The sequence below is a fragment of the Ptychodera flava genome, chromosome 6 (assembly GCF_041260155.1).
Source record: "Ptychodera flava strain L36383 chromosome 6, AS_Pfla_20210202, whole genome shotgun sequence".
NCBI classification, from domain to species: Eukaryota; Metazoa; Hemichordata; class Enteropneusta; family Ptychoderidae; genus Ptychodera; species Ptychodera flava.
In genome coordinates this window covers 36,630,593-36,658,378 of record NC_091933.1, presented here as the reverse complement: position 1 = coordinate 36,658,378, position 27,786 = coordinate 36,630,593, and the positions used below count along the sequence as shown (strand labels likewise).

The 27,786-nt window shown below is 39.0% G+C and overlaps 2 protein-coding genes across 2 annotated transcripts; both read right to left on the bottom strand.

Moving 5' to 3' along the window:
• Positions 1–134: 134 nt before the first annotated feature.
• On the bottom strand, positions 135–10,685 carry LOC139134475 (calcium-activated chloride channel regulator 1-like). Its single transcript, XM_070701334.1, has 8 exons — positions 10,662–10,685; positions 10,177–10,422; positions 8,954–9,058; positions 8,335–8,634; positions 7,718–7,951; positions 3,847–4,043; positions 1,773–1,945; positions 135–316 (listed from the first exon to the last, which is right to left on the bottom strand). Exons 1-8 carry the CDS (start codon positions 10,683–10,685, stop codon positions 135–137), a joined length of 1,461 nt encoding a protein of 486 aa, XP_070557435.1.
• A 3,897-nt stretch (positions 10,686–14,582) lies between these two features.
• LOC139134473 (calcium-activated chloride channel regulator 4A-like) lies at positions 14,583–26,857 on the bottom strand. Its single transcript, XM_070701333.1, has 10 exons — positions 26,687–26,857; positions 24,519–24,813; positions 23,874–24,163; positions 21,739–21,984; positions 21,149–21,373; positions 19,481–19,645; positions 18,644–18,920; positions 17,759–17,932; positions 17,165–17,398; positions 14,583–16,618 (listed from the first exon to the last, which is right to left on the bottom strand). The coding sequence occupies exons 1-10, from the start codon at positions 26,855–26,857 to the stop codon at positions 16,056–16,058; spliced, it is 2,640 nt and encodes an 879-aa protein (XP_070557434.1). The 3' UTR covers positions 14,583–16,055.
• Between the last annotated feature and the right edge of the window lie 929 nt (positions 26,858–27,786).

Below are 27,786 nucleotides of genomic sequence, written 5' to 3'. Positions count from 1 at the left end.
ATTAGTGATGGGCAGCTAAAGCACTGCATTTTAGAATTGTAACCTTTATTGACTGTTGTATGTTTTCCCACCAGTAAATGCAATATACACAGACGTCTTGGAAAAAACTTCTCACAAACAAACTTCTAAAATGATTACTCACAGTAATTCCTTGACATGGCACCTAGGCCAGCACCAGTAAACCTGGACTCAGCTCTGCCATCAGTATCATTCGCTGCCACTTTAATATTGTAACGACAAGCAGTTGTACAAGTAGCGTCGACAAAGTCAATGAAATAAGCTGAATAGACTCCATCATCCTTTGTGACGTCAGCACCTGTAGAATACAGCAACGTTCGGCTTAAGATCCTGGCTCTTTTATAACTGTTGACGTCGAGATATACACGTTAAACCTCGTCAGTTTACAATGCAAAAGTTTATTATTATTAAGCTTGTTCAGAGTGGTAGCGGGCTCGTTTGATGAGAATATGATACCGTGTGTATGGTCATGTATTGACATTCTTACTCAATTCACGCAACTAAGTCTTCGTCGCCACACCAAGAACCGACCCATCAGGGGCGTAATTTACGTCGTCTGTGAGTGATACGTTGAAAGTCAACACAAATTTGAAACTGAGCCGAACTGCGTGTAAACTCTAGGCGCACTTTACGCTCTAACAGTTGATCTAATGCTATGTCGATATGTCAGTGAAAGGCGAAAGATGCAAATAGAGTGTGAACGCATATACCGGTAGGTAGAGATTAACGCAAGAAAAAAATGTTTGTAAACTCATTATTATTTAATAATTCATGTAAAATTATTTTATTAATATTTCGTAATGATTATTACATTGTATATTCAAGTATTCAAACTTTATCCATCCTTAAAAACTACATTATTTTATTATCTCATGATTTTTTATCAATAATTATTTCCATATTATATTATCATTCAATTATTCATCATTACATTCTTTTAGTACTTACTGCAGTATTATTTCCAGTATCATTTCATATTTGTTTTAAATTCATTATTTTCTTTTTCAGTTTTCATTTTTCTGGCTATTTATTTGCCAGCTTTAATTATTTCGATCATTTAATTAATTTCTTCACCGTACTAACTTCTTTATACATTTTGGCACGATGAATGATGAAAAAGATTTTTTAACAATAAGACCTATGGTTAAGAAAATCTGTAATTAATTTTTGAACATGCATCAGGGAATGCAAACAAGTAGCAGTGGAATACTTATTTATTGTCTAAAAGGTATTTGAATTTTATCCGACTAGAACTCTGCTGTGCATCAAAGCCAAATTGATTACAATTGCGCTGGGTCCTTGTATGGACGGGAAAGCGGCGATCGCTTCCTTACACGTCAGCAGGTGTCACGCGTGACGTCACATATCACACACAAAGCACGCTCTTCCAGACCATGGTATGGTTTAGGTTGTACAAAAACGAAAATACATTTAAAGGAACCAGCAGAGCAAGATAACATAAACAAGATTAAAGGAAATTTTACGGTACTTTAATGGGTAAGATTACAGTCAAAATAAAATTACTTGTTTATTATCTATCTCATTATTTTTGAGTCATATAAGGAATTTATTTTATTTTAAATTGATTATTTTCACTAACTTCATCTCAGTAATCGCGCCATACCGATAACAAATAGAGTATATTGTAAACGGGGAAAGATCTCGTGAATATCCGCTCCTTTGGCGGTTTATTGCTTAACCTCGAAATGTACAGTAAAAATTCAATATCGGGCATTAAAGTTTCAATATCTCACCTAGTCCTCTGTCTAATAGGTAAAGCTCAACGTTGCTGTAAGGACTTGGTCTCTCTATCGTTGCAATAACTTCAGCGTTAAGGACAGGACTGTGACCTTGATTTAGATCAGCGTAGATAATTACCATTGGCGGAGATTCACTTATGGTGTTTGTATCCGGTGTGGAAGCTAGTCTGATCACAGAGTATCATAGACAGAGTGGTAACGCCTGCATGCCTTTTGTTCCATGGTCGTCGCGGTAGACTATTGGCTTTTCATATTAAAATGAGCTTCAAAGGTGTTAAACTTTTTGGAGGCTTTGTTTGTGGTTGATAATTACACGAGATTATGCGAAAAATACGACGAGATGGCATCGTACTGCCAGTCGCGTAGCAACCATAGTTACTTTGTGAGCTCTCAGGCCAGAAACACTGCTTCACGCCAATCAAAACATAACACGCCAGCAGTTTCATAAACATGTCCTTCCTTGACGCACGTGTGAAAGACGGTATGACTGACCGTAAACCATTGAGTAAAACCAGACAGTATCGATAAAAGACTTTCAAATCTGGTTCAAACACACTCATTATATATTCATAAAAATATGAGAGGAATTTTTAAAACGGTAAAACTCACTTTCCTGAAGCTCAAAACACTCCCGTTTTGCCAGCACGTCAATTCTGCTCAGCACCACACGAAAACAACAACACAAACTTTGCCGAACATACTTTCGCGTAACAATTGGCGAAAATCCGAAAATTACCGAAGGATTCATGGTCGGCACTCTTCGGAAAAGAGAGGCGAGAGCAACCTGAGGCGAGGCGAACTTGGATGGATTACGTAACCGCTTCACGCCTTAAACAATACCCGTTGCGACTCTATCTATTGTCACGTAGCGTGAGCAGTAGACGTATAAGAGACGGCACGATACACCGAAATATATTCTAAGTCGTAGTACTTTATTCAGCTGAGTAACTCTAGTTACACGGTAAACTTCTATGACCTACACTAGTCGTCAGGGTCACGGTTGAACGTCGTCTCGGGGCGTCGTCGGTAAAGTGCGTCTAACAAGTCAAAATGCACAGTTTATATTGGCTTTCAGAAACTGCAAAGTCATGGGTCTATAATTAACTAAAAACAATCGGGTCTCAGGATCTGCAAAGTCATGCGTCTATAATTAACTACGAACAATCGGCAAAGTCAAATCGCTGTTGGTTAAGTACAATGTCAAACAAGGGTAAAGGTCGTCAGGCATTGATGATAACTTCAGGAGTTGAAACAATAAAAGGTCACGAAAACGAACACGAGATAACGTGCAGGGTTACTGTCGGTCATTACAGTCAAATTCAAAGGTTTAATTCTAAGCATATATATGGCTACGTTACACCTCCCAACCAAGATCGAAAAGCGTCCTCGCTCGATCTAAAAATCAAATGAAATAAAATCATATATCATAATAAAAGTTCTTATGGAAAAAGATGCAAAGTTCTAAGTTCACTAGTCTAGAGTTCGTTATGTCCGAGATTCATAATCAGTAATCAGTTCTTTGTCCAGTATATTATCAGGCGGTTCCCACGTGTCATCTTTAGGGCGGTAACCCTTCCATCTGACACGATAGCGGGTTTCATGACGACCGTCCAAATTAGTTACAGTTCTGTGATCGACAATTCTCAAGGCCTGATACACATCATCAGTTTCGTTGTCATCTCATTACTTCCGGTAGTATCAAGTATGGGATTCTCATTAACATTATCGCGGTCAATAATGTCATTAGTGTCTGTTACAGTGTCATTATTTTCCGTAGGGTCACTTACAGAGTCAGTATCAGTATTTCCATTGTCAGTGTCCGGCAATTCATGTGGTCTATTGTTAGGGTCCGTATATGGTTTCATTCGATTCACATGCACAACTTGTTGCTTGCGTCGCGGATCACACGTGGCGAGGCGATAGTTCACAGGTGTACTTTTTCCACAACACGATAAGGACCATGCCATGGGTGAAGTAACTTCGGTGATAATCCTCGTTCCTAACAGGTGTATACAACCATATTTTATCTCCAATGTCATAGTTAATGTCCTTAGCGCGCTTGTCATACTGCATCTTCTGCTTTTGCTGCGCTAACTGAATATTATCGTGGACAAGTGGCTGAATTTCACACAATCGTTGAACCACTGTCTCACCATAGTCCTTAGGGTCAGTAAAGGTCGTTGTCGGCTTAGTGAGGGTAACATCAATTGGTAATCTCGGTTCTCTTCCGTACAATGTATAGAAAGGCGACTCCTTAGTCGATTCCTGCTTACATGTCCGGTACGAAAACAATGCCATTGGCAAATATAGATCCCAGTCAGTCTGATTATGATTGACGTACATACTTAATATTGTTAATAATACTCCATTAAACTTTTCAACTAATCCGTCACATTCCGGGTGATAAGCCAATGTGTTCACCTTTCTCGTACTCACTAATTCACAAGTCTTTTGCACCATTGTCGACAGGAAGTTTCTACCACGATCAGACAACAATGTCCGAGGCACAGGACGTGGGGTAATAATCTCATCGACTAACAGTTGAGCCACAACATCCACAGGTGTCTTTTCAATAGCAGAGGCTTCAGGTCAACAGACAAGATAATTCGAAAACGCAATAATAAAGCGATTACCTCGTTCAGTAGTTGGAATTGGTCCTAATACGTCGACAGCTACACGATCAAAGGGGCCATCAACAGGTATAGGCTGTAACGGTGCAACTGGTAAATTCTTTGGAGTCTTTTTCGTAGAGCAGTCAACACACGATTTACACCAGTGTTCAATATCTCTAAACATTCCCAACCAATAGAATTGTTCTTGTATCTTACTGTACGTCTTGTGGAACCCTAGATGACCTGAGGTGACCTCGTCATGGCATGACGTCATCACTTCGTCCTGCAGGGCGCGAGGAATGACAAGCTGTTACGCACGTCTCTTCGCCGTCTCCCTGGGGCGGGCATCCACAGATGATACAGTACACCATCGTCGATAACATACTGGTCAGCATATAAAACAACTTTCCTAGCTGTCTTCGTATCGGTGGGAAGTTCATCATCGATCAAGTACGATATAAGCGGTTGCAAAGTCAAATCACGTCTTTGCAAGTCTCTAACTCGGTCTAATTGAAGTCCAGGGCTGTCTGTCGCGGTGATGATGAAGTCACGCGCACTTTTGTCTTCATCATCGTCTTGCGGTCGTCTGGAAAGTCCATCTGCATTTCCATGTTTGTCCCTGGGCGGTGTTGAATTTCAAAGTCATATTCTTGCAAGGTCAATGACCAGCGGGCGAGTCGTCCTGTAGGCTCCTTAATAGTCATTAACCATTTCAGTGGGTTGTGGTCAGTAATAACAGTGAAGCGTCTACCATATAAGTATGGTCGGAAATGCTTAATCGACCAAATTATGGCTAGAGCTTCTTCTCGATCGTCGAATAGTGTTTCTCATGTTTTGTCAAAGTTCGGCTAGCATAAGAAATAACAACTTCTTTCTTATCACGTACCTGTACTAAGCAAGATCCAACGCCAGTGTCACACGCATCTGTATGCAGAACAAAGGGTTCATCAAAATCAGGGTATCCGAGTATTGGTGTTGAAATAAGCGCTAACTTCAAAGTGCAGAAAGCGTCTTCACATTCGGTACTCCAATTAAACACATTGTCCTTCATCAACAGTTTGTTTAGCGGTGACGTCACTTGGCAAAGTTCTGCACAAATCGTCGATAATATGATGCTAATCCAAGGAAACTTCGTAGTTGACGAACATCCTTTGGGCGCGGATAGTTCTTTACTGCATCAATCTTCTTCGGATTCGGTTTAATTCCATCTCGGGTCACAACATGTCCCAAGTACTCGATTTCAGTCTTACAGAAATGACATTTCCTACGTTTCAATTTCAGTCCGGCTTTTCAAAATCGATCGAGACCTCACGCAAATGGCGGAGATGCTCATCGAATGTTTTCGAAAACACAATGACGTCATCAAGGTAAATCAGGCATATTTCCCATTGAAGTCCAGCAAGTATTAATTCCATTAAGCGTTGAAAGGTACTTGGCGCGTTACATAATCCAAAGGGCATAACATTAAATTCATAGAGTCCGTTGTATGAAACAAAGGCGGTCTTTCCTTTATCTTCTTGTGCGACCTCAATTTGCCAATATCCTGATGCTAAATCCATAGTCGAAAAATAACGTGCTTGCCCGAGGGCATCCAGACTATCGTCGATGCACGGCAGCGGGTAAACATCCTTCTTCGTACATTGTTAATCTTCCTAAAATCAAGGCAGAAACGTTGTGATTGGTCCGCCTTGGAGACAAGAAGAATCGGGGCCGACCATGGGCTCGTCGAAGGTCGAATAATGTCATTGTCCAACATAGACTTAATATGTTCTCGTACAACAGGTCGTTGACTGGCGGGAACGCGATATGGGCGTTGCTTAATCGGAGGATGCTCACCAGTGTCAATACGATGTTGTACAATATTTGTCTTTCCCAAATCGTTGTCATTCTTCGCAAATACATCGTGATATTCCAATAACAGCTCGTCCAGCTGTCTTGTCTGCTCGGCAGACAAATCTGTCGTCTCGCACAGATTCATGCGGCTCCTCGAATTATCACCATCGGGCAACACCTCATCCGGGCGGTTGCCGGTAATTCGCCTGGGTCGCAATTTCCTCAGTCCTCTTCAAGGCACGTCTGCCTAGAACCGGCATTCACTGGGTGATCATCATTATTACACTTGTCGTCATTTTCAGCACCCATATTTGCTATACATGCAATAACATTATCGTGGTCAGCAGTTTCAAACACACCAAGGTTCGTACATCTGTATATCTTCACAGGCTTATCTCTTGGGTTTACAACTAGAACAGGGGCACGCCCATTATTTACAGTCACGAAGGCCCTTGCCAAGCCAACGCCCAACTTAACATGATCCCCTGGGCGCGCTTCCACAAGGCCACAATGTCCATCGTCTACATCTATGGCTGCCATGAACCTCTTTTGTGAACGGGCAGGAACTACTAAAGTTTCTAAGGCGACTACCGAACAGTCTTTCACACGACTTTTACTACGGCCACCATTAACTTCCAGCGGGGTATCACATCCCTCTACGTAGCGTGAGCAGTAGACGTATAAGAGACGGCACAATACACCGAAATATATTCTAAGTCGTAGTACTTTATTCAGCTGAGTAACTCTAGTTACACGGTAAACTTCTATGACCTACGCTAGTCGTCAGGGTCACGGTTGAACGTCGTCTCGGGGCGTCGTCGGTAAAGTGCGTCTAACAAGTCAAAATGCACAGTTTATATTGGCTTTCAGAAACTGCAAAGTCATGGGTCTATAATTAACTAAAAACAATCGGGTCTCAGGATCTGCAAAGTCATGCGTCTATAATTAACTACGAACAATCGGCAAAGTCAAATCGCTGTTGGTTAAGTACAATGTCAAACAAGGGTAAAGGTCGTCCAGGCATTGATGATAACTTCAGGAGTTGAAACAATAAAAGGTCACGAAAACGAACACGAGATAACGTGCAGGGTTACTGTCGGTCATTACAGTCAAATTCAAAGGTTAAATTCTGAGCATATATATGGCTACGTTACACTATCTTTCTCTATGGTCTGATAGGATATACTGATGAATCTGTGGCTCTCGATTGAATATATATCTGTACAGCCTGGCGTGCACTGTCTGTATTTTGAATATCATACTCCCAGGTCCCTGGATGTTTAAATGGTAAAGAGGGATATATCATTTCCAGAACAGACACAAATAGGCCTACAAATGTGATCATTAACAGACGTATGCGACCAACATACAGTCACATGTGGGCATCAACACATCTCACTCTCTCTCTCTCGTTGCCATTTTTTGTCCGTATAATTATTTTTCATATGTAAATCGCAAGTTTTGTGAAGTGCCCACATTACTGGCGTCACTTACCTCTGCTACACCATCCACTTTGATGACGATGGAGCGACCGGGAATATCGCTGAAATATTGGCTGTCACTGCTGTCGATTACTGTTCCATCAGGTCTGGTTACTGAAACCACAATTTCAGCCTTTTCAAATTCCCAGAAGAATGAGAATGTCGTATCTCTTCCTATACTTGAGTCGATGTACGCAATATTAGTATAGGCGGAACTCCCCTCAATACTCTCAGCTGTGCTTGTAATCTGAAATACGTTAAATGTGATACTATCACGAAGTTTGTGTGATCATGTTCCCCTCTAAATCTTTGAGAAACGCCCTAACGTTTCAGAATACGGTTTCAAACTTCATTATTTCATGTAATAACAAAAATGATCATCGGCCATATAATATACAGACTGTGTCAACCAAACACTTCATTGAGCAGATCAATTGGTTGAAAGACGAATGAACAAAATTCTGAAAAAATATCAAAGGTTACAGTCAACGACCTCGGCCATGAAGCAAACTTGTGCCCAATAATGCCATCAAAATGCGAAATTGAATCATAAGAGGCTGCCTATGGAAAAAATAGGAAGACCTACTGATCAGAGACTCACTTGCCTTGCCTGACCAGGTGCGTGCTCACCTGGACTAGAGCATCTTGACCTAAACTTATCCTATCTGTAACCGAAGCAGTAAAACAGTCGTGTACAGCTGTAGACTCGCCACTCTCTGAGTACCAACAAGCTTGTCCACCAGTTTCATTGGATAATTGAACTAAATAAGGATCCGTAGCATCACTGAATGCAAGGGTGTCTACAATCACTTGTTTTGTCACTAATTCGTCAGTGACATCTCTGATCCAGGGTGCCATTGTTTCTTCGCCACCTGTGGTCAGAAAAATAATACCCCCAGCAGCATCTCCGAACTGACGATTTTCAAGAACCTTTCAAAATGAGAAATTCATGCAAAATATCAAAACCCTGATAATGTAAGTTTATGTATGTCACATTCACGGAAAATGTGAATGCATATGCGGTGTGGTTGAGATTTAAAACTTATGACGTTGAAAGACAGAAACGTTAGCAGTGGCCATAACGTTTGAAGTAAAGCGCCACGAATGCACCCAGTCGAAAAAAGCCTACCTCTATCCCTGTCCTTAATCCACATCCAATACAAGTATGAAGCGCTAGATTTGTCGGTATCATATTTGTCAGATCCTGGCGACTTTGATCATCAACAATCTGCGTCAGAGGGGTGATTACCTTCGCACCATTATTGAACTCAACGATATCAACCCAACTGTTGTTTGGAAGAGTTGAACTGATGTAAGAAGCCGCAGCCTGGCGTTGTTTCTCTGCCCTTGAGTTCTGGAATAGGAAAAAGGACATGTCGAAAAGGAAGGAGATGTTGTACTCGTGCATCGAGTCCTTTGTACAATAATTGAAGAAATACTGCTTAAACTCAATATTGTATCATAGGGGGTCGTACAAATGTCCGTCCCCAGGGGTAGGGGCGGAGGTAGGTTGTCTTGGTCTCAGCGTAGATTTCTTCTTGCTATGGTTTTACTTTATTACGTTTGACTATGATATGTATTGCCAAGGATTTATACTGCCAACATTTGTTGTCTTTGTCTTATGTTAGAACTGGTTTTGTAACTATTTCTTTTTCTCCGTCCGCATCGCCCTTGTCACGTATTTGCCCTTTGACAACCGTATGAAAACTGTTAACACTGTGCTGCGTCTATTATCTGATGTGTTTGAGTGCCTGATTCGCAAAAGCAAGCAATAGTAAATTACTAATCTGTACCTTGCTGGTGTGTTCGTTGTTGACTTTGTCAAAGTTAATCCTGTGATAATCTGGTGACAGCGTCCACAGATTAGTAATTTACCCTTGCTTACTTTGGCGAATCAGGCAATCAAACGCATCCGATAATAGACGCAGCATAGTGATAAAAGTTCGCATAAGATTGTCAAAGGACAAATATGTGATACAGCGACGAAAGAAAAGAAATCGATCGTTACAAAACCAGTGCTAATATAAGACCATAGACACTGAAGCGAGACCAAGGCACCAAAGGTTGGCAGTATAAATCTTTATTGGCAATACATATCATAATCAAATGTATTAAAATAACCCATAGCAAGAAGAAACCTGTCCTAAGACCAAGAAACCCCTACCCCCGCCCCTACCCCCTGGGGACGGACATTTGTACTACCCCTATGACTGTAGCAAGTTTATTCAACGACGGGTGTACGCACCCTCAGGTTTTGGAATTTTGCCTACCTCTTCTCAATACATACCTTATTTTTCCTGAAAAATGATCAGTTCACCAAAATTTATGCATCATTTTGTAACAGATCTGACTGTTTCGAAATGAACATCATGTTACTATGTTATTGAAATGCATCGCCTAGTTTGTATAAATTAAAAATTGTATTTCGTAAAAATGTCCACGATCATTGGATGACAATACGACAAAACTTACAATCGCCATACTGTTTGAGAGATCCAAGACCAACACTGATCGAAATTCTGCTTCTTGAACAATTCTAAATGTTGGCTGAGTATCCATATTAGCTTTTGGTGGATTAACACTGTCGAAATCTGCCGAAGAGTTCATTACATCCCACGCACTTCGGTAAGCACATTGCTTGTTTTGTTTATTCAACGACATAGCACTGTGTCTCGATTCTGAATCTCCGTTCGGATCATCATGACAGAAGTTGAGCACCTAAAGAAGGGTAAAAATATTGCAATTTGATACTAAAAAATGCAAACGCTGTCCAAGTTGTGTTCATTGCTGGTTTTTGATATTAGACATAATAGATCGCGAAAGTTACTGTGGACTTCATTTACGTACAAACACAGTTTCTCCAGATGATGCAGGCAGTTTCAGCTAGCTTCAAATATCTCCGCTTGAACAACTGTAAAAATGATTATCATCGTGAACATACTGCAGAACACACTTACAGTGTCAAGATAGTTTGCATACATGTAGGATCCTGTACCAACGCCATGAGGGTGATTATTTGGGAAAAACCTACAACCAGGGCCTGGCAATACTCCAGAATCAGGATCAAGATTACAGAACCTTCCTCTATCAATATCATAAGACACGCCAGTGATTGATTCAGAACATCTGCTTGGTTCTACCCGACCGTTGGTATCAGGTAAAAATGTCCATCTTCTTCGGTTGGGTATTCGTCAAAGAGGCCCCATTGTAAATGACCCCATTCGTGGACGATAACTTTACCTGTCGTGAAATCGTATCATATAATTATGTCATTCTTTTATATAAGAAGTCTGATTGCAAAAGTTTCACCTTAAACACATTATTCTTTGCCGTGAAAAACTTATCCTGACAGAATGATTTGCGTGTAATTGCCACTCCTTCGGTCTTTGCTGGTACATTGAAAGTTAATAATATTATCAAAACCTGTTAACTGGTTACTAGGGCTATAAAGCATTTTAATCCCTTATGGCCTAATGTTTAAGCTATTTTCCGTAGCCGTAACGAGGAAAATAGCGATATATTTGTAGTATGCAGTACCCTTCCCCCTCCTCTGGGTAATGGAATAACAAAGTGTTAAGTAACATAAACATTCTTTCTACAGTCTTAATCACAGATTTCACGAATGTAAACCCAATATTTGAGATGATGCCCATAAACCCGAGTTACATAACAAAGTCAAGGACAACTTTATTTGTTACCCGAATCACCCCAGTATTTTACTGCATATTGTCTGTCTGTTATCCATCTCGGTGTTAAATGTATGTATTCTCCCTTCTGTCCACACCCATAGGGCTGTTTCGTGTACGGACCATCACCGTAGTCTGGATTTGCTTCGTCTACAATGACATTTGCTTTATATGTCGTATCTTTCTGTGTTTGCCTGCTCCGATGTTATGTTGCGGCTCCAAGTCTTAGGTATCAGGATGGTGACGTCACTGAAGCTTGCTCGCTGATTGGTGGCTTCGTACAATCGTGCCGACGCATCGGAAAGATCTCCTAAACATGGAAAGTTCGCTTTGTGTGATACTTAAAACGATTTCAAATTCAGAATTCAGGCTTTCAATGTTGAAATGTAAAATTACGCATACAGTATAGGTGACATACATTGTCGAATGCACGTACGCAACAAGTGACAAACATTTTTGTCATCGTCCGATATTATCCAAGGTTTCAGAACACTATCCTGTCCTAATCCATTTATGCAATCGAAAAAACCTAGAATTTGAAATCATGATAATTCATTCATACAGCACCATCCTTTGTGTCATTTTAAAGGTGGATTGGTCGAAACTCAAAACAAGCTGTGTGTTGTGTTATCGCTCAACAACAAATGATAAGCACACTTCAAAGTTGACAAGGCTGATACCGCAGGGGGTAGTTGTTAGTAACGATAACCATCAGATAAGAGTTTCTCAAACAACGTTTCCGCTGATTGTTGTACTTACATGACAAGTACGTTGGAATGACGATCCTCGAGAAAAACTTTCTCGAGGGTCTATGGTTGGAATGACGATGCCTTCAAATTTAGAATTCGGTTATTGACAGTTCGACATGATATGTTTCAAAGCCAGCACATTTTAGGGACAAAATGGTGAACTCAACGTATTTTGTGTACCCCAGGCCGCGTTTTCCTTGTTGGTACTTTTAATTTTGCCCAACTGTTAAAATGTCATCAAATTTTATTTGTCACTAAGATTTAATGATGAAACATTTAACAGCAAGTGTAAAATCTTCTAATGAAAATCAGGTAAAATAACGTACTAAACGGAGAGTTAAAATGAAACGGAGGAAAATGTGCTAACTTTTACTTCGTCATTAGATTTCAATAGTGGTGCTTTGGAAGAAAACCGATTTTTAGTTCTGTTGGATAAAATAACATTTTGAAAACTAACGGTGTCTTATATGTTTTTAAGGTAAAGAGTGATTAATCGGAAATTTCCTTTATTATTTCCTAGTACGACAGAAAATACGTTATAGTCACTGTGACTAAAAAGTTCGATATTTATTCTTTTGAAGAGATAAACGGCAATCCGGCCAGATTACAACCCGAGCACGATTTGAACTAATTTGGGATAATTGGAAAGTGAACTTATGTCGGTTTAATCTGCAAATGTAAGCTTACCTGCGTTTCTATTAAAGCAATTCACTCGGTTTTTATGAGTAAGTAGTTATATTGCAACATTCATCTATAGGGAATCCAACATTGTTGAGAAATTTGAAAAGTAAAACGATCCAATTCTCCCGCATTAGTTAAATCGTGTTCCTGGCACTTGGAACAGCCTGATGATTGTGGTGAAACAAGACTACACCATTATTTCTGAACGGTATTAATGGCAAATATGAAGAGAGGCCGACTTTACCGAATACCGTAGCACAAGCCGTTATTTAGGCCTTCTGTTTTATGGTATCGTACAGTCCATCGTGTATATTATCAAAGCAGTCTGACGGCGATATTTTAACTTTCTGAGAGAGTGATAAATCCAGAAACAGCAGTGAATTCACAAGTTACTACATTAAGATAGGTCAATATAACATATAGCTGCTTTTGCTTGTTTTAAGGGTCTAAAATTTGGTGCATGATTTCTCCACTTTGTATAATTTTTTTCCAGTGAAGCCTGTAGCTTGAAACGCATACTTTGTGCGGTTGAGAGAAAGCACTGTTAAAAGTGTGAAAATTTGAAGAAAAAAGAAAATTGTGAAATGCACAAAATCTTGGTCGGTCGGGCCCATTGAAGATATTTTTTTCCTCGCCTCATACCATCTGATGCGAAATATTCCCAGTTCCAAATTGTAGTTAATTTCCCTTTAAAACTGAGGAGTCAAGAGCTGACGTAAAAGGGGAAAAATGCAACCGACGTTTTCTCTAGCATACATTTGATATACATCAAGAGTTGTTAACGATAAATGTGCTACCTGTTTTCAAAGGGATGCGTCATTTACTTGCTGAATAAGCGGTGACTTCAAATACCCATAGTGGAGCTTGAGTCCTTCAACCTCTGATAAAAGAGATGTTCCTGTACCGTGGAGTTGTTTTAGAAACGGTATATTTTCATTTACATAGTCACTTTACCTTGATACAATCCAGCAAACGGAGATCTTCAGCCACATTCTCATTGATTGCGACCAAACAGCTGAATACCTGTTGTCTGTCAGGTGAACCAGATTACGATTTGCCGAAGATGACACATTTACGGCAATGCAAATCATTAATGTCACAACAAAACGAAGGAGCGTTGTCATTTTGGTGCGAGGCATTGTGTTGTGTGCTCTAGCTATGTTGTCCTGTGGGTCTCTTCTAATCCTTCCGTCATGTTTGTATTAGGGAGTGATGGTATCAAACGCCGTGTTACATTGGAATGTGACAAAGATAAATCCGATGCTGTCATGACTTTGTGAACATTTACCTCCCTCTCCTATCGTTCGATTATCCAGAAGCATGTCATTAAAATCTTCCTCTATGATTGTCTGACATTTCTGATGAACAATAGTGGCGATTATTTTCCTTACCAAAAAGCAAGGCACCAATTTCTTCATTCAACGGAACTGTAGCAGGTAATTACATTATTGTTACAGTTGTTCTGTGAAATAATATCAGTGTTTTATTTCTTAGAGATCGGGATTCTTTCCTATGGAAATGGTGGAACAAAGATGGATGTTTGACTGCTTTGCAAATATATTTTAGGTTAAAGTTCAAATGATTAAACAATAGTACAACATAACATTTAGCAAATATGGTCAAAGTCACTCCAACTTTGATAAAAGGAACAATGTGCATTCCTTCAGTTTTGATTGCGTCTCTGCGAGTCGTTTTATTGATCATTTTAGCGGGGAAAAATATTAAGGAAACAAATTAATATGAATTCGTTTCTTGTACAGAGCCGAAGGACAGGAATGATGTCTGTTTTATTAGTAATAATATGGTCACTAATTTGAAAGCAAAATTATGTCAGTCTCTAACCAACGCGTATCGCAGTTAAAATGTTTTCACAAGTCTGCATGAATGGAATATTAACTCCAAACGTCAGATTAGACGAAACCACATATATTAAAACAATAGGGTAACATACATTCGATATGAAGGCAATGCAATGTGTATTAGGTGCAAACTACACAACACACAGGTCATTGTATTCGGAATTCCCCTAATTTCCCCGTTTTATGTCCGATCAACTTTGATATACTTAAATGATTTATTTGACATCTCTCATTACGGAACGGGTGACTAGTTGTTCAGTAGCTGAAGAAGAAATCGCGGCTGTCAAGTTTAGGTTGTGCAAACAATGTATTTACCGTTATCCATATCCGTCTCATTCTGCAATCTTACAAACAATCTGCTGAGACAAAATCAAGCGAATTTAAATCGCATTCCTGCACCTTTCGTTAACTTCTCCAGATATTCTGATGATCCCTTTGCAGACTGCAGAGACTGACTCCAAGAGAACGGCAAACAAGTTCATTCGTAAACCAAGGGAAAATTTACATCTTACATCTCTTCAGTATGCTGGGGAGTTGTCTCTTAGGAGGAGATGTGATTGAAGTTAGCTTAGTGGCATGCCACTACAAATCAATTGATTCCCTAGACAGACTGAACAACCGCAAACGTGTCTTTTCATCTATTGTGCCAAGAGATTCGTGTGGGCCTACATTTTGGATATACTCGAAATAGGTAATTAGCACACATCGAGGCATTAACTTTCCATGGTGTCCTGCAAAGTTCAAGAAACTCGGAACTGAGCAATCATGATAAGAGGGACGACAAGGCGCTGGTAATTGACTAAATAAGGCAATGTGCTACCGATAAAACATTTATACAAAAACATTCTACGACTTTCCTCGACTGTAACTAAGGCAGAGGACGTATAAAAATCACAGAAGAAGGTCACTCAAGTAAATAAAGCACATGTACAAATATAGCATGATGTAGCTGTATACAACTTACTGATTATTTTGTCGGTCTGTTGAGTAATGAAATGCATTCTAACTCTTCAGTTATCTTGTCGCTCGAATTAATCATATCTGGTGAAAACCAAGATGCACCACATCCGTATTTGAAAGAAGTAAAAAACAATACTTCTTTGTAAAAAGATTGCATCTGTTTAGTAAAAACGATCTAATATGCTACTATTTTATAGCGAGAAACAAGCATATTGATTCTAACTATACATATGCCGTTGTAACAATACATACAGTCCTATTGTAATAATATATTTTTAAATTTCCAAAACGGAATCGGCCCTGTTCACGACAGGGCACTCTTATCACTTCGGTAAAATGAATTCTCATCAGCTCTCTTGGTTGGTGTCTATGATTCACCGGACACAAAGGGTGTTATATTATTTGACCCTAAAAGATTATTCAGTGGTACAGTCCTTGCCCTCTTCGATATTTGTCTGATTCATTTCCAAGTCGTTCAATTTAGAAATGGCAAAATTTGTACTCGAATTATCACGTACTTTGGCCTGACCTTTGACTTTTTTACAATAGATCAGAATACCTGCCGCAAAAACTGACAGACCTACACAAGTGGCTACGACTATGAGAGAGATTTCCCATGATTTAAGACCACTCGAAATTATCTCTATGTAAGTCACTGTTGTCACGACGGGTTGCGTGGATGGAGGGATTGCGGTCGCAGTGCTAGTGTCGTCTGGTGTCGCATCGACGATGGTAGTTTGCGCAATGAACGACGGCTGGCCGGTATTCCCTACGCCATCCACAGCTCGGATGGCGAAATAGTATGTGACACCTACACCACTAGATGGCAGTCTTACAGTTACAATCTCTCTTTGACCACTTGGAAGAGGATCCGTTAAATTTCCCTCCGTCAGATTGTCGTTGCTGAGCTGCGAGCAGTTGTCAAAATGAAATGCCAGATTGTTGAACTTCGTGTCATAGCGGATGTCACTTACAGATGCTGCAATAAGAGTGAATATTTGAAAAGAAATCGGAATTGAAAAAAGTCAGACTGCTGCTCCGTCGAATCATTGGTCAGCTTCAATCATCGAAAGTGTTCAAGAGCAAAAAAAATAAGTACTATAACAGAAAACAAGGAAAAATATCATATCGGCGGATGAACAGTGGTTCAAGTAATTATGATCTACATATCCTTCAAGGTTTCAAAATGGTGTGAAAAGTGCCTGGTTATCACATCAAATGTAATCCAAACATTGATTTACATCAGCGAAACTATCGGCATTATCCTTGAACACAAAGCTAAATAGTCAGTGTAAAAGAAGCGAATTCCAGCCGTTTTGCCTTGATATGAACTGGTATGTCTTTCCCAATGTTATAGGTGAGTTTACTTCTATCAGCACAATTTTGGGGAAATATGGTTAATTATTATTAAAAAAGACTTTTATTCAGAATTATCAACTTGACCGAGAGATGTCACTCATAGGTTTTGTAGTTCATATGAACATCGAACTTTAATACAGGAAAAATTACTTTTGGTGACATTTACCTGTCCCGATGTCAAAGTTGTCACCAGTCGCCGTCCACGCCAGTGTAACCGTGGCATTGTCCACGGAAGTTGCAATCACTTGCAGGTCGGAGATTCTCGATGGAGGAAATGGGTCATCATCCGGGTCACTCCAATCAACGTAAGTGACACCGTCATCTACTTGTATTACACCACCAGAAGCCACTCTGTTAAAAGCCCCAACAGGGGTGCCTTCCTTCTTCTCAGGTATTACAGCTGTAATTTTCAACACAATTATAAAGGACGAATTTAATTACTTCAGTACAATTATTGCTGACGAGGATGGTTTCCGATTTGTTGTAATGGATTTACTCATGCGCTTAGCCTATGACACCGATGACAAATTTAAAATATTCTGTTTAAATTTTCCATTACAGAATATTTCATATGTGGAACTTACTGCAACTCATTGCATGCCAAATTAGTGATGGACAGCTGAAGCGTTGCACATGTTTAAATTGAAAATTGATAAACGAACCTATATTGACTATTGTATGTTTTCCCATCAGTGAATGGAATATATACAAACGTCGTGGAAAACTTCTCACAAGCAAAACGTCTAAAATGATTACTCACAATAATTCCTTGGCAAGGCACCTAGGCCAGCACCAGTCACCCTGGACTCAGCTCTGCCATCAGTATCATTCGCTGTCACTTTAATATTGTAACGACAAGCAGTTGAACAAGTAGCGTCAACAAAGTCAATGAAATAAGCTGAATAGACTCCATCATCCTTTGTGACGTCAGCACCTGTAGAATACAGATCGAAGTGATGTGTCAATATGCATGGTAGAGAGTTATGAGATTTATGTCTTTATTACATTTCTACATTGTACATACGGGATAAGTGAATTTTGGGAGAAGGTTAGGGAATCACAATTAATAAAATTAATGAATAAAATATCCATCAATAAACCAAAAATGGTAGGTCAAAACTCACATTCCATAGTCATTACATATGACAAACACAGCATACCACAGCACAGGGCATGTGCAGCACCAACAAAATGTACGGGTACTTTATTCATTGATGAACAAAGTACCACACAGTCAAAGTCGTGAAAGAATGATATACTGATCGCTGGCTGAACAACCAGGAATTGATGTCGGGTGTTTCGGACTACAATGAACAACAACGATCACATTAAGGGAGCGCTGCACCAAACCCAGCGTATTTTGCTCAAATTAAAACTGTATGCATTTTGCACAAACTGGCATACGAGTTGCTATACAAAGGTGATGGCGTCTGCGGCGGCTAGCTGTCGAATACGGTCGCCTAATGTTCATAGAAACAAAACATTGTTCATCTGTGTAAAATTTGCTTCGTATAAAGAATGAGTGATAGCGAATGCGTATCTGAAGGGATCCGTTTTCAATGTCTCGTATTATTCTTAAATCTCGAAATGTAACTGAAATCCAAAATCGATGGCAACTGGCATTAACGACGTTTTATAACCTCACCTCGTCCTGTGTCGAATAGTTGTAACTGCAAATTGCTGTGAGGACTTGGTCTTTCTATCGTTGCAATAACTTCAGCGTTAAGGACAGGACTGTGACCTTGATTTAGATCAGCGTAGATAAGTACTTTTGGCGGAGATTCACTGATGGTATTTATACTCGGTGTGGAAGTTAATCTGATAGGACTGGCTGATGAATCTGCGGCTTTCGATGAAATATATATCTGTACAGCCTGGCGTGCACTGTCTGTATTTTGAATATCATACTCCCAGGTCCCCGTCTGTTTCAATGGTAAAGGGATATCGTTATCACAAAATATATAAGTAGGCCTACATCAAACACACACAAAAATGAATATACAAATTGTATACATTCATTAACTTGTTCGTCCGTCCACCACTAATCCACTCGTACTTTCTCAACACACATACATATGCGTAGACAGAGAGAGAGAGACACACACACACATACATACATACATACATACAAACATAAATATAACAGTTTACATGTAACTTTACCTCTGTAAATAGATACATACATAGATACATATACTAGATACATCCATCCATACATCCATCCATCCATCCATCCATCCTTCAATCCATCCATCCATCCATCCATCCATCCATCCATCCATCCATCCATCCATCCTTCCTTCCTTCCTTCCTTCCTTCCTTCCTTCCTTCTTTCCTTCCTTACTTACTTACTTACTTACTTACTTACTTACTTACATACTAGCCCTTTACCTGTGAGTTAGTGCCGTGTTTCTAACTATAGCAACAGAGCGCACGTAACTTGCGAGTGTAAGTAAGTGTCTAGATATATAGCGTCACTTACCTCTGCTATACCATCCACTTTGATGACGATGGAACGACCTGGAATATCGCTGAAATATTGGCTGTCACTGCTGTCGATTACTGTTCCGTCTGGTTTGGTAAGTGACACGACAATGCAGCCTTCCCAAATTCCCAGAAGAATGAAAACGTCGAGTCTCTGCCAATACTTGAGTCAATGTTCGCAATGCCTGTATGTGTGGCACTCCCTTCGATATTTACTGTTGTGCTAGTAACCTAAAATACGTAAAAGATTTCGAGAAGCCTATGAAATATCATCTGCTGTTAATCTGCTGCTTATCATAATATCACTTGCATGTCTTTGTTTACATCAAGAAATCTTGCCATTTTCTAGATGTTATTTTAGATATACCTATCAATCGAAATAGCCATTAGTAGTGCATTAGGATAACATTAATCTGTGACAGAACTGGCAGGTAAATTTGACACCTTTTACATTCTTGTAAATGTCCTGCCATTTTTTAAACTTCTTATATGAGAAAGACAACAACGTAACACCAAAGTAGGGGACATTCAATGTCTTGTGTTCCAAGGAATGATAACTTTTTCCATTTACCAACGTGTATGTACCTTGCTACCGTTTTCTTTTCAATTTTTTTTCTTTCTTTTCATTTTATCTCCATATTTGCCTGGAGGCGTTAATATTTGAAACAGACGCCCGTTTATACTTTATCTTGTTAAAACTTTCACATGCAGTTATTGTCCGTGATAAAGTTTACATCTATGGATCTCTTAAAGTAATCACATTTCAATGAACTAATTCTAGTTAAATCATGAAAAAGTAAAAAGATGGAACACCATGAGTCTTTAAATGTACTTATTAACGACAACAATGGACGTCAGAAATATTATGTACATGTTGTGTTCACTGAAGGTTTTCAGATCCGTTGATTAGACCCAAACAAAACTGAACCAAAGTCAAGCAGAATGAAAACTAAACTCAAATGTTCAATTTGCCTACCCACAGCCTTATCAGTGTTGTATATGCAATATAGCAAAGTCACATCATTACAAGCAGAAGGAGCAAAATAAAATCATTCCCAATGAGAAAAGATTTTGAAGACTCAATGCACTGGAGACCCAATCTATTGGTGTGCCTAACCGGGTTTACCTGAACGAGAGCATCTTGACCAGAACTTATCCTGCCGGTAACCGAAGTAGTAAAACAGTCGTGCACGGCTGTAGATTCGTCACTTTCTGAGTACCAACAAGCTTGTCCACCAGTGTCATCTGATAATTGAACTAAAGTATCATCGGCAGCATCACTGAATGCGAGGGTGTCTACAATCACTTGTTTTGTCACCAGTTCGTCAGTGACGTCTCTGATCCAGGGTGCCATTGTTCTTCACCATCTGTGGTCAGAAAAATAATACCCCCAGCAGCATCTCCGAATTGACTATTTTCAAGAACCTTTAAAAATGAGAAATTCACTAAAATGTTAAATTCTGACGACGTAACTTAATGATTATCACATTCATGTGAAATGTGATATGCAAATGGAAATGTGAACGTATAGTGGTTTGGTTGAGGTTTCAAACTCACAGCGTTGAAAGGCGGAAAATCTAGCAATGGAACTGTAACCAATAATTCCGAAGTCCTAAAACGTTTGAAGTAAAGCGCCACAAATGTGCCCGGTCGAAAAACAGCCTACCTCTATCCCTGTCCTTAATCCACATCCGATACAAGTATGAAGCGCTAGATTTGTCGGTATCATATTCGTCAAATCCTGTCGACTTTGCTGATCAACGATCTGTGTCAGAGGAGCAATTACATTCGCACCATTATTGAACTCAACGATACCAACCCAGCTGTTGTTTGGAAGAGTTGAACTGATGTAAGAAGCCGCAGCCTGGCGTTGTTTCTCTGTCCTTGAGTTCTGGAATAGGTAAAAGTACGTATCCAAAAGGAAAGTGATGTGGTACTCGTGCGTGGAGTATTTTGGCCAATAATTATATGCTTTTAAGAGCAATGGCAAGTTTATTCAACGGCGGAAATACGCACCCTCAAGTTTTGGAATAATGCCTACCTCTTCTGCTCCGTAATGGATCAACGGATCTTATTTTCTGAAAAAATCAGTTCGCTAAAAAATTTTGTATATCATTTTGTAGCAGATCGACTTATGCGAAATGAACATAAAGGTATACCATGTCATTGAAATGCATTGTCTAGTTAGTATTAATAGCATGCGGTATTTCGTAAAAATGTCGAAAGGATCGTTCGATAACAATAAAACCAACTTACAGCCGCCATACTATTTGAAAGATCCAAGACTAGCACTGCTCGAAATTCTGCTTCTTGAACAACTCTAAATGTTGGTTGAGTATCCATGTTGGCTTGTGGTGGATTTACAGAGTCAAAATCTGCTGAAGAATTCATTACATCCCATGCACTCCTGTAACCACATTCCTTGTTTTGTTTATTCAACGACATGGCACTGTGTCTCGATCCTGGATCTCCGTCAGGGTCATCATGACAGAAGTTGAGCACCTATAGAGGATAAAGATAAACTAGAAAACACAAGCAGGCTCCAAATCATTTGTCATTAATTTTATGAAATTAGTTGTAATTGCTTGAGACAATCACAGTAGTCAATCTTTACGAATGACGCAAGACAAAGTTGGGAGTTGCATTCGCAACAGTAGCAAGCAGTATGGCGCCAGGTCACCAAACAACAAGTCATTGACAATGACACAGTCCCCACTTGTTAATGGGTACTTTAATTACAAGTCCTCTGAGAGGAAAGAGTCCTCTTCATTAATTAGGTCTGTGATTAAAAATACTGCGATACAGATGGGGATTAATGGCCAAAAATGAGTTCCATGGTGGTGAAAACATAAAGCCAATGTAAGCCGCCATACTAATTACAAAAGGTCATTAAAATGAATCGATTAGTACTTAATCGACAGGATGCTGCCAAACATTTTTGCATCCTATCCTAACACTGACAGATTATCACCGGTACCATATTTCATAAAGTTTGATGCAGTACTTTGGACATTCACCCTAAAAACAAAAATCCATTATGTAAATGCAAACTAGCAATTAATTTATATATATAAATGATACCACTAAGTGTCATTGATTTGTATTTACAACACTATGAGATCAAAATCTTTACCAAGTTTCATCAAATTTAACGCAGTATTTGTGGATATATCACTCTAATTAGGAAAGTTCATTACATATGCAATTACAAATCAATTAACTTGACAGTGATAAATGTCTTTTCACTGTTAAAAACAATGTGAGCTTAAATCTTTACCAAGTGTCATGAAATTTGATGCAATATTTCTGACATATCAGACTAATTACGAAAATTTAATAATTGACATGATACTGCTACATGCCGTTAAACAAATTGATGTGCATATGTATGACATAGGTCAATGTCCTTGTGCCAACTTTGAATGATACTGGGTTATAGCTCTGTACATGAAAAAATCGTAACAAAATGGCAACCAGGCCATTATATTGCATTGGACTGCGAAACCAATAGACATGCATATTTATGACATGATACGTCAATGTCCTTGTACCAACTTTGAAAAAATATAAGTTGATACATCTCCATATTATGGCTCAGAACATGACAAAATTGTAACAAAATGGCCACAAGGCACTAGAAATATTGCACCGGATTGTGAAACCAATTACTAGAAATATTGCACCGGATTGTGAAACCAATTGATATGCATATTTATGACATAGGTCAATGTCATTGTACTAACCTTGAATAAAATCCAATGATACATGTCTGAGTTATGGCTAAGGACATGAAAAAATGTAACAAAATGGCCGCATGGCGGCCATATTGGATCATATCATGAAACAAATTGACGTGCATATGTATAATATAGGTCAATGTCCTTGTACCAACTTTGAATAAAATCGGTTGAGACGTGCCTGATTTATGGCTCCGTACATGAAAAAATTGTAACAAAATGGCCGCCATGCGGCCATGTTGGATCATATCGTGAAACAAATTGACGTGCATATGTATGATATAGGTCAATGTCCTTGTACCAACTTTGAATAAAATCGGTTGAGATGTGCCTGAGTTATGGCTCCGTACATGAAAAAATCGTAACAAAATGGCCGCACGGCGGCCATATTTGATCGTATCACAAAACAAATCGATGTGCATATGTATGACATATGAAGTAATCCTTGTACCAAGTTTGAATGAAATCACTTCAGGCATCTGCGTCAACGGACGCACTGACGGACGCACGGACGCACGAACATAACCAAACCTATAAGTCCCCCCTGACAGTGTCCGTGGGGACTAAAAAACGTCAGCTAGCTGCCATCATTATCGTTAAGCCCTACTTATTATAATAACAAATTATCGTCAACAAGCCGCAGAATACACTTACGGTGTCAAGATAGTTTGCGTACATGTAGGATCCTGTACCAACGTTAACGCCATCTGGGTGATCATTCGGAAAAAACCTACAACCAGGGCCTGGCAATACTCCAGAATCAGGATCAAAATTGCAGGACCTTCCTCTATCAATATCATAAGACACGCCAGTGATTGATTCAGAACATCTGCTTGGTTCTACGCGACCGTTGGTATCAAGGTAAAAATGTTCATCTTCTTCGATTGGGTATTCGTCAAAGAGACCCCATTGTAAATGACCCCATTCGTGGACGATAACTTTACCTGCCATGGAAGAGCGTATTATATGTGTTATTCTTTAACAACTCTAATCGTAAAGTTTATCTGTATCAATCGTCCTTATTAAATATAAAAAACGTATGACTCTGAGCAGTTTGTTTTTTCCTTTGTATGTTTGGCATTGTTTGTGCCTTCGTGTTTCATATAATTCATATATATATATATATATATATATATATATATATATATATATATATATATATATATATATATATATATATATATATATTATCCTTCTGTGTCAGAGGTTTCACTAAAGTATCACGTGCACGCACAAAGAATTATTGTACTTTAAAAACAGATTTAAATAAAAACATCAAAAACCAACATAATTCGTTACCTGAGTCACCCCAGTATTTTACTGCATAATCTCTGTCTGTTATCCATCTTGGTGTTAAATGTATGTATTCTGCCTTCTGTCCACACCCATACGGCTGTTTCGTGTACGGACCATCACCGTAATCTGGATTCGCTTCGTCTACAATGACATTTGCGATGTCGTATCTTTCCGTGTTTGCCCGCTCCGATGTTATGTTACGGCTCCAAGTCTTAGGTATCAGGATGGTGACGTCACCGAAGCTTGCTCGCTGATTTGTGGCTTCGTACAATCGTGCCGACGCATCGGTAAAGATATCCTGAGTAGGGAAGTTAGCGTTGTATTATATGTAAAATCACTTTAAATCCCAAAATTTCATGCTCACAGTCTTAAAATTCGCCGATCTATTGCAGGCATACAAGATATAACTTAAAGGCACATTTTTGTTCATTGCCCGGCATTTTTATCGACCCTGTTGAACATATTTTAAGTCGATCAAATATTACTCAGTCACGCGTTCTTGTATTTGATACGAATAAAAACTTTCCGTACAAACAGAGCATTATTTTGACTTCCCCTGCATGGTTATTCAACATGAATAGCCTCCGGATAGTAACCTTCGAGTCACATCCATAAAACTTCGAATTACACAACACAACCTGAAGTATGCAGTTGTCAAACACTGGGATTATCTACGTTCGTCACTAAAGCAGATACTCTTCAAAATCAGACTTAAAGTCATAGTTGTTAGTTCGATAGCGTTCTTTTTTCTTTAATATTGACTGACAGGTTTTCTCTGTTCCATTACGGTATACATCTTTGATTTTGCTCGGTATATATTTTTTAATTTAACGACCGGAAATTGTAATTTTTGCACTTTTTTGATGAAATAACACGTAGTTGAGTCATCACGTTTACTGAAGATGGATTGGTCCAAACACAAAGTAAGTTATTTGTTTATAGTCGCATCACAGGGTGTTGTCTACATGTCCGTCCCCAGGCGTGGGTAGAGGTGTTTCGTTTTATTGCTAATAAAAATTATTCCACAAACCTTTGTTGTTTTGGTCTTATCTTAGCACTACCTTTTACAATGTCGTATAAAACGTTTTATCACCTTGCTGCATCTATTATCTGATGAGTTTGAGTGCCTAATTAGCCAAAGTAATCAAGGGTAAATTACTAATCTGTGGACGCTCTCACCAGGTCATTACCCGATTAAATTTGACAAAGTCAATAACGAACGCACCAGCAAGGTCTTCAGTTATACCTTGCTGGTGCGTTCGTTGCTGGCTGCACATTGTAGGAACGATTGTTCAACTCGGCCAATTTCGTAAGCCCCCTGGCAGGATTTCCTGTCAACTTGGTACTTTTATTTAACAATCAATCGCAAAGCAATCTACAATCTGCGCACGGTAAAACCTCTGGAAAAGGAAGCAAATATAAATTAAAATACTTAAGTGACAGTGGAAAATAGTATCAATTGCGCACTTCCCCGGTGAGTTTAATTACGAGAAGTTCAATGACAAGGAAAAATATGAATTATGTCGAATAAAATAGAATTGTTGAAATAATATAATGCTCGATCGTTCATTCTATCCTAAACACTCCTGTGTTATCTCCTACTACTGCAAAAAATAAGGGTTACACGTTTTCGTTACTGAAGAGAATTCCGAGATCAAATTTCCTGCATATTAGATAACGGCGTGGCAAGCAGGCCAGACTACAGCCTGACGTGGACTATTAAAAAGGGGCAAAACGCAAAGTGCTAGTGTTGAAACAAGTCTTATCTTCTTTACAGTATCTGAAAAATACTTATACAAAAATTCGAGAGAAGCTGGAGTTCACCAGCTTCAGCTTTCGGTGGAGATAACCCCGCTAAGAGTTAAAGTTGTTACAAGAACCTGATGTGACAAACCGAAGTACTAAAAGTAGATCTCTAGATTTTAAGTCGATTTACCTTTAAGGTATAAAATAAGTTAAGCGGTAACAAGGAAACCGTCATTGAGTGTTGTTGTCAATAAATGTGTTATTTGAGTTAAAATGCGTGTTTCATGAAAATGCTGAAGAGAAGGTGCACAAAAATACACAGAGGGACCGTCATCTCATTCAGCTACTGATGATCCTATACAGAGGAGAATGTGTTTACAAACTGTGCATAGTCTTCGCTTTTCAAGTTCAAAGAGTCACTTTACCTTGATATAATCCAGCAAACGAAGATCTTCAGCCACATTCTCATTGATTGCGACCAAAACAGTTGAATACCTGTTGTCTGTCAGGCGAACCGGATTACGATTCGCTAATGATGACACCTTCATGGCACTGAAAATCGTTAAAGTTATCAGGAAACGTGTGAGCGATGCCATTTCGATGCGAGATAAAACGATCGCTACGTTCAATATTCAAACTTTGTCGTTCACTGGGACTTTTTATACTCCCTTGATATTTGTATTTTGATATGGTGACACGACATATTTCACTACATATGAAGTATCACCGAAGTAAGTCCGGTCACGACATTATGTTTACATTACCTCTCATTCCTTCGCCTTTTGTTCGATACCATTGTGTCACTTAACTCTTCTGGTATGATTTATCTAATATTTCTGATTAATGGTAGTGGCCATTCTTTCGTTACAAGGAACAAGTTACAAGGTCCTGTTTCCAATTAGAAGTGTGGCGAGTAGGTTAAAGGAATTGATTTTAACTTGTCCTCATTACAAATCTGGAATAAATTGGGAAAAGGTATATACGTTGTTATCAAATACAAGAATAGTTTCATTTGAAGGGAAAAAAAAACAAAATTAAAAATGTACACTTATAATTTGATGCCGTGGACCTGGTAGAAATTTTCATGCACGTTCACAATTAATTGTTAGGCTTATAACTGCATGTACATTCTATGAGAGCTCAACTTCCCTGACACTTATATCACCAACAAAAACCGATTATAGATTAAGAAGGTCTATTTTAGCTTTAACGATTAAAGGCCACACGCTGATCAGAAAAATGCAGGTCAAGTGGCGACAACGTCATTGCCGCGGATAATATAATTCAAAGTGTACGCTATTATGGTTCCATTCCTGTTGATCTTTACTTGTCATGGAGAAAGCGTTCAACTACATTTTAAGAGTGCGTGATTTGTCAGCTTGCATGTAAATTAGAACTTCTTCTATTAGGTCAGCTTTTCTTCAAAATGTTAGTGATAAAAACTAACGTGATAATATCCTATTCTTTAAAATTCCCATTTAACATTTATTGAATATCGCCAAAATGTGTCGGCTACAGCAATACG